Source organism: Castanea sativa, chromosome 10 (genome assembly GCF_040712315.1).
Source record: "Castanea sativa cultivar Marrone di Chiusa Pesio chromosome 10, ASM4071231v1".
In the NCBI taxonomy this organism is placed as follows: domain Eukaryota; kingdom Viridiplantae; phylum Streptophyta; class Magnoliopsida; order Fagales; family Fagaceae; genus Castanea; species Castanea sativa.
In genome coordinates this window covers 11,566,183-11,578,838 of record NC_134022.1, presented here as the reverse complement: position 1 = coordinate 11,578,838, position 12,656 = coordinate 11,566,183, and the positions used below count along the sequence as shown (strand labels likewise).

General features: G+C 35.9%; 1 protein-coding gene across 2 annotated transcripts; it reads left to right on the top strand.

Annotated features, from left to right (window-relative positions):
- Positions 1–2,546: 2,546 nt before the first annotated feature.
- On the top strand, positions 2,547–11,063 carry LOC142614292 (putative lipid phosphate phosphatase beta). 2 transcript variants are annotated; one of them, XM_075786880.1, is made up of 2 exons: positions 2,547–3,507; positions 10,478–11,063. In XM_075786880.1, exon 1 carries the CDS (start codon positions 2,884–2,886, stop codon positions 3,487–3,489), a length of 606 nt encoding a protein of 201 aa, XP_075642995.1. In that variant the 5' UTR covers positions 2,547–2,883; the 3' UTR covers positions 3,490–3,507; positions 10,478–11,063. The 2 variants fall into 2 exon arrangements, with proteins under 2 accessions (XP_075642995.1, XP_075642996.1); XM_075786881.1 differs by lacking the exon at positions 10,478–11,063 and adding an exon at positions 5,022–5,040.
- The last annotated feature ends 1,593 nt before the right edge of the window (positions 11,064–12,656 follow it).

The window sequence follows — 12,656 nt, the reverse complement described above, 5'->3', positions numbered from 1 at the left end:
TATTACACGGTTCTAATTATAAATTTAATACTAGCACAAATTTGAAACCAATTAATTCACACATAATGATGGGGAATAATCGCCATTGACTCCTACTATAGAAAATGTAAAGATTCACGTTTATCACCCACCTAAGAAAAAAATAAATAGAGTACTTACTACTAAGGTTTTATCACCTGTATGAATTTGTGCCAACAAATTGCATATCTGTGCAATATCATGAAGAGTGGGAGCTTCTTAGAGATAGCTTGTAGATTGTCTGCGTATTAGATAGGTGAGTCGGTAGGTAATATAAATAGATCTGAATGTCAAATTATTTATTTATTTTTAAGAAGAATCTGAACGTCAAAATTGATCTGCAATAAGCCCGATGGAAGACAAGCTAATGGAAATGGGGCACTTCCGCTTTTTAAGAATATTTTTATAATACCCACCGACATTATAATTTAAGTACTAGACTTTTATTAATGAAAAACATTAAAAATGTCACTAAACTACAAAATTTGTGATTACAATTTAAATCTTTTTCCAATTAGCATGAGATTTAAGATTTTTTGCCAAATACCCACAGCATACTCTTGGTGTAATGGTCACTCTACAAATATAAGTGCTTGTGGGATGTGGAAGGTAAGGGCCGGAGTTCAAGTCTCCAGAAGAAAGCTTTACACATATATACACTTAGATTAGGCTAAAGTAGAATTTTATCTTGTATCAAAAAAAAAAAAAAAAGATTCTTTGCCAAATCGAATCCACACTTCCGCTTGGAAGCAAGTATCAAACTATCAATTTCATTTTTTTTTTTTTTTGAGAAGGATTTGGTAATTTCATTTGGTTCTAGTTAAAATGGTAAAAAATTATTCCATAATAGTTGGTTAATTAACCGCTAAGCACCACCTTACTCTACCTTGGTCTAAAATCTAAATATTAGTCTATTTTTGTCTATTTTGCTAAATTTTTGCGATATGGCAAGTTTGACTGGTACATGAACAAAATATTAATAAAAAAAAAAATCTCTTATTCTTTTTTTGTACCCAATCATAACTTTCATTCATTCAAAGGTAAAAAGTCACGATACAATGCTTCCAAAGCTGGAGGAGGAGACTCCTCCATCCATAGCATATTTTAAGCTATTAATTTCATCCCTTGCATATTTTTTCTTCTTAATTTGATATTTGAAATTTGGGATCTCTTTAAGCTAAGCAATTGATTCCTTCTAAATTAATGGGCTCCTTGTTATGTAATGGTAATTTTGTTTCATAGCTATGTAATGGTGATGTTAAGCATACACATTACTTGATTTTGAAATGACAATTTGATGATTCTAAAAAAAAAAAAAAAAAGCTGAAGAATAAGAAATGATAATTTGATATAATATAAAACTATGTGATGATTAAAATTTATATATGTGTGTGTATGTTAAAAATGGATATACAACCTAATGCAAAAACACAACTAATTTGTATTATGGGCTAATGATAATCCACAGTGGGAAATTTGAACAAGAACAAGCATCTATGTAAAAACCACATAAAAAGGTGATGTTATTCAAGTATATAAAAAATACTACAATTTCCCTCTCAAGAACAAGCTCTTGTAGGTGTTTTGAAACTGTTTTTCTCTCTATATAATCCTCACTCTAAGTCTCTCTATCATTTTTTCTAATTTTTTTTTTCTATATCGCTCTCCTTCTTTCTTTCTCTCTTCTTATATTTGCCCTACTTTCTTCTCAATGATGTGTTGTCCCTGTACAGCTAGAAGGCATCCCATCTAGCTCTTTCTTCTTTACTTTCATGATGAATGGAGATTTTAGGGGTTTCTTACACTTTTTAGGCCAATCATTCATTAATAAATGCAACAGCGCTAGGCAGTTGTGCCTCATTAATATGGAGGTGACTATTATTTTATCACGAAGCTTCAGTAGGCTTCCTCGGACAATTTTGCACATTCTAGAATTATTGCTCGACAGCTTAAAGAGTACACTGTCTTGGATTCTGATCTAGAGTACCTCTAACGAGGATAACATCCTGATTTGGTCTGTAATTTGAAATTTGACCCATTTGGTGAGGCATGTCTTCATAATAGGCTAGTTAGCACTGTGCCTATTTTCACCCATGACCCAATGTTACTTGGGCTTAAAAACCATTTCCCTACAAAAGTGAGGCCAATTAGCACTATGGTTCGAAATCTGATTCATTTTGGTGAGGCATGTCTTCATAGCGGGCCTATTATTACTGGACCTATTTTCACCCATGACCCAATGTTACTTGGGTTTAAATACCATTTCCCTTCAAGGGGCATATATGCCCAATGAGAATTTATCTCTAATATAATCTATTTAATGAGGATGAATATTCAAATATATTTTTAGTCACATAATTTATTTAACAAGTTACATTAATTTTTTTTGAATGATGAATTCTATTGAATCAAAGAAAGATTTCAGAGCCTAGACCATCTACTATCTCTGACTCCAAAATGTGGGCCAAAAGATTGGAGATGGGAAAGGCCCCAAAATCATTACAAAAAGGAGCCCATGCAGCAAGGCCATGAGTAGAGCAATTGGTTTGATTTACAATAGCAAAAAACAGTCCAAAAATGAAAGAGCGAGTCAATTGGTTTATATCAGCGATGATGCCAGTGAGGTGTAAGTGTGTAACTTGTATCCAGCTCAACTGCATCTGCATGGCACATCATGTTTCTAATACTCTTATAAGGCAAATCAACTGTTTTCGAGGAGCCCAACTTGAACTTTTAGTTCTCAGCTCTTAAACTCGAAGAAACACTTACTGGGCTGGGCTTGGCTCGATCTATCCATAGTAAACACTGCCAGTGCCAAGTGCCAAGTGCCAAGTGCCAAAGCCAAACCACCACTCACAAACTGCCATGGACCCACCACAACCACCCAAAGCCGCCGCCGCAACCACCGGTAGCACAACAGTCCTCAGCCACCTAATAAGCGTAGACACAACCCTCTCTGAATACCTCCACTCCAAACTCAAACCCTTCCTCCCTCACTTCCTCCTCCTCCTCCTCGAACTCTCCGCCGACTTCCGCCTCTTCTTCCCAATCTCCCTCTCCCTCCTCCTCGCCCCCAATTCTTCCACCTCCCTTTTCCTCCTCCGCCGCCCCTTCCTCTCCTCCCTCCTCCTCGGCCTCCTCCTCGACCTCCTTCTCATCGCCCTCATCAAGCTCCTCTTCCGCCGATCCCGTCCCGTCTACAACAAGAACATGGTCGCCGCCGTTTCCGTCGACCACTACTCCTTCCCTAGCGGCCACGCCTCTCGCGTCTTCTTCGTCGCCTCTATCGCTCACCTCTTCGCCAACCACGACGCTAACCTTCTCAATTTGGTGGTTTGGTTGTGGGCCCTGCTGACCTCGCTTTCTAGGGTTTTTCTCGGCCGCCATTTCGTTTTCGATGTCTTCGCCGGTGCGTCTTTGGGTGTTCTTGAAGCTCTCTTTGCTTTCCGCTTCCTCAGGTTTTACCTCTAGCATTTGCATTTCCTTCTGGTAAGAACAACAACAACAATTCTGTACTTTCTATACTACTAGTTCTCTCTTTTTTTCTTTTTCTTTTTTTAATTTTTATTCTTGTATTCTGAAAATTCTTCGAATTTATATATTTCCAAACAAACTGTATATTTCAAAACTTGCTTGCTGGAGTTGCATTTTAGTTTTACTAATGGTGACACTCGTTAGCAATTAGTTATATGAATATGTGATGTGCTTAGTGCTTATCAAACAATACCCACTACTATACATAGTTTACAGAGATACACATAATAGAAATTTACAATCTTTTTACTAGTTGCTGAGTAGCTGAGGTGTTTTATCACTAACACCATTTTCACTTTGACATGGGTAGGCCAAGTTGTGAAAATGTGGATTTGTGTTTTGACCTGTAAACTTGTTGTATATATCTTGCAATTTCATTATCACTTCACCTGTTCCTAACTTAGGGCTATCTTGATGCAATGCCCTATAGTAGAGAAGTGGATAGATGAGAAACTTGAACCTAATTGTATCAATGTGATTCTTTGAGGGAAGAGTATTCAGCCGGACCATGAGAAAGCTGTTTAGGGGTTGATTAGAAAACTCAACAGTTATTTTGAACATCATATAGTAATGTGTGGGCTTTCAGTTGACCTAGTTCCAGCTTTTAAGGAATTTGAATGTATCAAAAACTTGAGCAAGTGCTAAGCTACTATTAAGTTCAAGCCACCATCTATTCCAAAAAGAAAATCTTCTACATACCTTGTGCACACAAAACTTTATGTATTAATAAAATTTGTGATTTCTTATCATAAAAATCTATTAAAAAAAGTAATTGAATTTGCTTTAGATGAGAAGAATGCACTGTGCTCCTTATATTGTTTGACTTAAATCTTTCTTTGTTTGTTATGTGTTCTATGCTTTCGCTGGAAAATGTCATCATGAATGTGTGGTTTTCTCACCTACCTCAAGATTTGATGGTATTCCATCATCGTATGGGACAATGCACTGCAGTGATGCCAGACCTCTTTTCTTTGGTAGATTTGTCCATAAAAAGAGTATTAAGTGGTGTAGCCTTGTGGGATTTGCCTACTTGTCTTCTGAAGCGAATTCAACTTTCTTATAAGCTTCTTCATACTTTATTTTTTTTTTATTGTTTATTTTTATTTTTTTATACTTTTGCTGAGTTCTTTCCCCCAACATGTGATGCCATAGCTGCTAGAGGATCTGTGGTTTATGGGACGTAGTTTATCTGTTCTCTTAGTTCTTCTATACCTTCTATCTTGCACTTAAACTCATGCTTATGGATAGACATCAGTTCAATTTAGTATAAAGATAGGGATTGTTCTCTTAAGGAGGCATTTCCAAAATTTGACCGCATTAGTAGGGCAATGGAGTCTTCTGTTTTGGAGGTTATGCGTTTCTATGATTGGAGGCTACATTGGGATATCCAATTTAGTCATCTAGTGCATAATTGGGAATTAGAATATTTGGCCTTGTTTATGGACATGATTTATTCCACGGATGTGCAGGGTGTTGGTTCTGACAAAGTTTGTTGGAAGCCAGCCAAGAGTAGAGGCTTTGAGGTGTGAGGTTATTCTCATTCTTTATCCCCTACTACTATTGTATCATTTCCTTGGAAACTGGTGTGGCAATTGAATCGAAGGTTCCTCTTGGAGTAGCATTCTTTTCCTGGTCTGCCTCTTTAGGTAAGATCCTAACTACCGACAATCTTTAGAAGAGACATATTTTAGTACTTGATTGGTGCTATATGTGCAAAAGGTGTGGGGAATCGATGGATCATCTCCTCCTTCATTGCCCTATGGCACATGAGTTGTGGAATATGGTATTTTTCTTGTTTGGTATTCATGCTGCATAGGGTTATCGAGTTGTTAGATTCTTGGCCGGGCAAGTTCAGTCGACATCACAATATAGCTATCTGGAGGTTTGTGCCGCATTGTTTGATGTGGTGTATTTAGTGGGAAAGGAATGCTAGAAGCTTTGAGGGCTGTGAACTGTCCATTCTTGAGATTAAGTCTTCTTTCTTTTGTACTGTTCTTGAATGGAGTCTAGTTTTGCCAACTTATTCTTGTTTTTCCCTTCCTATTTTTAATTGATCATTGTAATTTGGGCTCTTGATTTTTTCCCCTGTAGTACATTTCCATGGTACTTAAGTTGGCTTTTTTATTAATAAATTTTTTTACGTTGCCTATCAAAAAAAAGAAGAAAAGATAGGGGTTATCATGATTTTAGCATTAGCAAAAGTAGAGGATTTAGGATTGGAGATTGACTAGGCTTTAAAAAGCATGAGGTTTAGGGGCAAACAGTGGTTGAACTCCAAGATTTCTGGGCAGCAACGAAAGTGAGATGTTTAAGTAAGGATTGAGGGGTTAATTGGTGGCCAAAGGTTATTAAATATATCTGGCTTTAATGTTTCTAAAGGTGTAAGGAAGAGGCGTATATTTTGGGGTTTATGGAAGTCTTGAAGAAACTGAAACTTGGATTTGTTTTGTGGTGGTCAAGTCCAGTAAGGAAACTGACTTTAGAGATGTTATGTGTGACTTACTATAGGGATGGATTTTGGTGTTAATTTGAGGATTAAAGGTAGAAATGAGTGGAGAATCTGGTTGTTTGTTACAATTGGTTGCTGAGGTTTATTATCTGGAAGTAGTATAAGAAGAAGCAGTGAAGAAAAATAAAGAGAAGCTAGGAAACAGGCAACCATGTCTAGAATTTTGCATCAGCTAAAACACTTAGAAAGTTCATTGATCAAACTCTAATAGTCTTTGAAGAGTGCATGCATTTTTACTGAAACGTTTTGTTGGGGATCTTAATGCAGAAATGTGTGAAGATAAATGGTCATACCCGGTACACAAAATTCTTACTTTTGAGAGGTTTGGGAGAGGTGAGTTGATAGGCAGCCTTTACCTCATTCTTTTTTTGGGGAAGCTGATTTCCAAACTCAAACTTGTGACCTTTCGCTTTTTGGTGGAAGACACTTGCGATCACACCAATGCCCGACCTCAAGCAATGTGTGAAGTTACTGGCCCAAAAAAACCTTGTGCCTTTTCTCAAGGCGAAAAGGAAAAAATCCTTCCATTTTGAGCCCACAGCTCATCATGGAGTACCTTCAAACTGATTTGGTGAGATTAGTGTTAAATCATCCTCCACAAGACTCTTGATCTTCTAATTTTTTTGGTACAAAGTTAATTGGATGAGATAAGGGTTAGAGTTTAAACCACTCACAGTTGTTTTCATGTGCCACTGCATATGGTTTTTACACATAAAACACCAATCCATAATAATTATCTTCCTTAAATTATCAGTGGTCAAAATCTTCCACAATGTAGTACACCCAGAGAAAAAAGCCACTCTAAAGACTGCCATATACTTCAGGAGCTAGATCATTTGCAAATAAACAAGTAGAAATTACCCAGAAATGGATGGAATTGGAACTAGAAAAGCTATTCAGTTTCATTATCAATTAGGTATGAGTGGGAACATAATGAAAAAAGACTTTAATATTCGATCCTTCCTTAGCATTCATTGATTGGTGGCATGGGAAAGATTACAAGCAAAGATGTGGATGCCACTCATTAAGTTATGGTTCAATTTAAACGGTTTGCCTAACTCACCAGTTTGTCCTCCAAACTCATCAGTTGTAGGGTTTAGTGTCCTAAAATTGTCCTAAAAAAGCTATTCAGTTTCATTATCAATTAGGTATGAGTAGGAACATAATGAAAAAAGACTTTAATATTCGATCCTTCCTTAGCATTCATTGATTGGTAGCATGGGAAAGATCACAAGCAAAGGTGTGGATGCCACTCATCAAGTTATGGTTCAATTTAAACGGTTTGCCTAATTCACCAATCTGTCCTCCAAACTCATCAGTTGTAGGGTTTGGTGTCCTAAAATTGATTTAGCTTCACCAAAAGGCCTCATCTTTAGAAGCCCAGCTCACAAGGCATCTCTCTTGTTCTACAGCTCTAAACCTCACCTTGCTCTTATGACCTAAGAAGCATGAACATGGACACAATATGACACGAGACATAACAATATGCCAATTCTTGGAAAATTAGGACACGAAATGATGGGTATACAACAATTAATATATATCTTTATGTATGTTTTATAACTTATCAACAACAATAAAATCTTTAGTTATGTTTTATTTATTTTGAAAAAAAGTGCAATCCCAATACACAGGATCTGTATTTAAAAAACACAAAAGTGTACAAGAGAAGAAACAAAAAAAGGGGAAATTTTTTTCCAAAAAGCAAAAGAGCTAGCTAATGTACAAAAAAATCCAAGAAATCTAGCAGCCCCTCATCTTTAAAGGATGCAAATGGAGGAGTCTGCTCAGAAAGAGCCTTCAAGACTAAATACTTCAGCTTTGCAATGCTAGTTTCTTGGTCATCAAAACAGCGAGCATTATGTTCTCACCAAATACCCCACATGAGATACAAAAGAATTGCTTTCCAAATTTTCCCCATACTTTTTTTTTTTGATAAGTAATAATTTTTATTGATATCAATTGTACCCATACTTCTTCCACCACTCCACCTCCTCCAACTCTCCAACAGTCCCAACACCGAAATTGGTATAACCCAAGGAACACCCATCAGGCTTAACATCAACATTCATAACTCCCTAGCTACAGCATAATGAAGAAACAGATGACTGGCATTCTTCCCTTTATATGTTTATTTTAGTTTTTAAATAGATAACGACTATCAAAATCTTATAAAACATATCTAAAACCAAAGGATTTTAATTTTTTCCTTCTCCCAACATACTATGGACACACTTGCAAAAGAGTTCTAGGCATGGCCGACATATAAACACTCTGGGATTTAAGAGTGTTTGTAGTAAGCTGGATGCCTTACATAAACCAATCATCATAAATCCCTAGGCCCCATTGTTGGAAAAGCCCGACTTCAAAACTACATGTGGAGCTTCCACTTCATATGGATCCTCTAGGGATTGAGGTAGGCCTAGCCCAAGCTGGGGCAATTAAGGTTGTTGTACACGAGAAAAGAATGAGGAAAGTGATGTTTCCAGCTTCACATCTTTGTTATTAAAAATAATAATAATAATAATGAAAGGGACATCTAAGAATTTAGAGGCCTTACAACACTTATTGTTTTTTGTTGCTGTTGAGATTAGTAATAAGTTACTCACCTGGTGGGTCTTGATTTATTGAACTCATGACATTACCCTCTATCTTGCACTTATTACAAGGGGAAGAGGTGTCATTTAAGCTATATCTAATTGACTTATAGGTCCTACACTTGAATCTGATTGGGTTATTTGTTTCAAACATAGATTCTTATTAGATTTTGTGGACTGATTATATTTTGTCTTTTGTCATAGGAATTCTTTTCTTGTGTTGTCATAATCAAGTTATATGGTGCTCCCTTCCCTTTTCTATAATGAGATACTTAATTAGACCCCAAGCTAAAGGCTATGCATTATTACAGTCAAACTAACCTACTACTAGACTATGACTCTTGCCAGGGCAAGGTTCAATTTAAAGTTAGGACCATGAACTTCGACTGTAGCCCATTTTAGCAGTCGATTTACCAAATTACTCTTTATTAAAAAAAAAAAAAAAAAAAAAGAAGAAGAAGAAGAAGCCAAACCTTATTGTTTGATGTGGTGTATTTGGAAGGAAATAAATAGTAGGTGTTTTGAAGACAAGGAGCATTCTATGCCTGATCTCAAGCTTCTATTTTTCAGAACCTTATTGGATTGGTTCTCAGTGTGGAGAAACCAACTTTTTTTTTTTTCAATTTTGGATTTACTTGATTTATGTGATTTTTGTATTTGATAGGGTACACCCCCTGTGTACTCCCCGTGTACTTGGGTGTCTCTCTTTTTTTAATATCAATAAATCTTTATTACTTATCAAAAAAAAAAAAAAAAGCCAAACCTTTGGATAATGCCCTTTATAATTTAACATGGAGACTTCCTCTTTGAACCAGAAGAAATTGGTGTGGGATCACTAGCTTTGGGGATTCCAGAGAGGGTAGTTCTCCATTAATTTCATTGATGTAGCATGAGATAAAATGAGAATTTGAAGATGTTAACCGCTTGATTTTTTACTAGTGGCACATTGTGTACTGATTATTTTCATTTTATTATTTTATTTTGTCAATGGGATGGAGGGTTAAGTCATGAGTCCAATCTTGCCAGGTGTTTGAGCAGTGTCTTTAGCTATCAAAAATAGAAATAAAAAAAAAAGGATGGAAAATGGTTTTATTTTTCAAAAGATATTGCTTAGATTGCAAAACAGGCGGGTGGAAATTAAAAAGCATAGTTTCTGTATGTAAATGCAGTAATTTTCTTAAGATCAACCAAGGTGAAAGCCATATGCTTTGGAGTGTGATGGTGAGGAAACCTTTTGTTAGGAACTTAGAGGTTTCTAATGGGGATGGGTATGAATTGTAGGGGAATTGATGGGAATTGTAAGGGAATTGTAGGAAAATTGACTTAATTTGAATTAGTCACCCTCTATAGAGAAAGAGAGAGATTAAGAGAGATAAAGATGCACTAATGCACTAAGAAATTGGTTTATTTTTCAATGTTAGAAATGTGATTACAAGTAGGTATTTATAAAACCATAAAACTATTCTATATAGGCCTACATGGCTTTATCTTAATGGTCCTATTATTCTCCATATGCATTAATAATTCTAACATGTGTTAAATGTGATTAACATGCTTGGAATTGTAACTAATCCATTAATTAAATGCATTCTACACCCAAATGTAGGTTCCTAACACTTTTAGATCATCTAGAAAGCTTACATATGTTGAAGATGTCAAAGTTTGGCAAACGTGATGCTTTAAAATTTGTTATTTCGAATTTTGGGTTCATTCAATTATCCCCAAATGAATACTGAACTTTACATCTAGCTATTTGCCATTTCTTCTGCCATGTTCCTAAGTCTAATGACCACACAATTCATACATAAATGGTTCCTAGGATATTTGCAAATGTGCCAGAAAAAAGCTGGATTTATCTGACAGGGGCAGCAAGGAATTCTTCTATACCACGTGAACATCTGCTGCTGTCAGTCTTCTTTCCTAGATCACATTGTTGAAAGGCTGAAAAGAATGCAGTACGGTGCTTTCAATTCCTAACAGTCCCTGATTAGATTGGAGTTGATTTAATGCTCCGTTATCTGTTATTAAATCTGCTCTGGCAGTCTAGGTTGATCATCCATCTCACTCAGCTTCCCATGCAGAAAATAATTGAAAGGAAAGGAATTACAGGGAGTATTAGGGGATTAAATCTTCTCCTTCTAAACCATAAGAAGTATACATGAACTCATTATAGTCCTGTTTTAAAGTTTGGTTAAAGAAAAACTGATTAGCAAAACTTACTTGAGTATAATCATGGTACTTTTCTATGTTCTGTTGACTTACTATTTATTTGCTTGTTTTGTTAATAAGGTTGGTTATCCCCAAGTTGATGTAATGAATTAAAGGAAAAACAAAAGTAGTAATCATGTTAAAACGTCTGTATTACTCAATGTGATATGCTTTATCCGATAAGGTTGTTGGCTGACTGATTGATTGATCCTGTGCCTTTCTTTTATTTTAGAAAAGATATCAGATTATATTAGACTGATGGTTCTCGTACAATTTGCTGGTTGAATCATGGCTGTTCTATAATAATGGTAATGTGAATCACGCCAAGGAGCTAATACCCTCTTTGAGTTTATTGAATTGACATGCACGTGGGCCGAACACTTTGTTAGTACTGAAAGTTTAAATCCCACCCCCATATATATCCCTTTAAAAAAGGGATTTCCCATTTAGACTATTGCAAACTTTTGATTATTGTTTTTTACATCATTTTCTTATTGATGTTACTAAGAAAGATACAAATGCAAGCTTAATCAAGAATAGGTGTACTGTCCTTTGAAATTGCATGTGCCAAAGGTCTTGGTTCTTGGTACTTGTTGATTGTAATAATAATTTAGGTTATAGTCTACAACCACTTACGCTGGGGTCCTACCATGAATACTGAAGGTTGAATCTGTGTTCTGTTCTGAAAAGACCATGAAGTAATTTTGTATGAACTATGGACTAATGGACCTGCAGTTGGAACATGTCAATTCTGTGGGACACATCACACTTGCATGCTTGCCTTTTGATTTTCTCATTTCATGATTGTTAATTGGATCCAGAAATGCCAGCTTTCTAGAAAAATTAGCACAAACCTTTATGGAATACAGAATTGCTTTAATAGTTCAACAGGAGTAACCAATCATTGAAGCCTCGTGAGGTTAAGCATGTGTAGAGGTAAGATTAGCTTTAAAATGGCTGACCAAACTTTTTTGGAATACAGAATAGATTTTCTCTAATTTAAACTCACTCCAGTACCAGTAGTCACGGGCTAGAGCCTGCCCCGTCATTCTCATTCTCTGATTAATTTCACATCGTAAATAAAGTGGCAATATGTTAAGTGTGAACCACCCATAACATAACTGGATTCTTTGAGTCTGTCCTTTGTCTATAATTATAGATGAGATAAGCAATAAGCATGCATGGTGTCATGTTTCCAATTTTTAAGGCTCTCTCCTCTCGTTTACGTAGGAAGAAATTCCTTGTTACTCCGTATTTAATTTCAGAGACAACGTTCTTGTCCTTAATGCAGAAGAACAGATCTTGGTGTATCGGTGATGGATCAAAGAAAATGCCATGTATAATACAGTTTGCTGTCATGACTTACTGAACAATGCTTAAATCAGAATGTATTCTTAGCCTACTTGTTTACACTTCTTTCCCATCATAATTTGGCCGAATTTTAATGATCCGCTATAACTTATTTTAAGATTCCTACCCTTTTCAATTCTTTAATTGAATTCATTTGCTTGCTTATAATTGAAACGAGTAATGCTAAGGGTACACCAATTTCTATACTCAAATTAACAACATGCTTACATGTCAACTTTTGATTGATTAGATTTTAGCTTGAGAGTACTAAATTGATCAAAAGTAAACACGCATGCAAGAGTGTCGATTTAGGTATGCTCTTATCATTACTCAAAAGTTTTAACTGTATGTTCACGTTCACTAAGTTAGACTAATGCGGTGAGTTGTAACGCACCAATCTGTGTAGCCAGGTTCGAGTGTGGACTGTGGACTGTGGACCA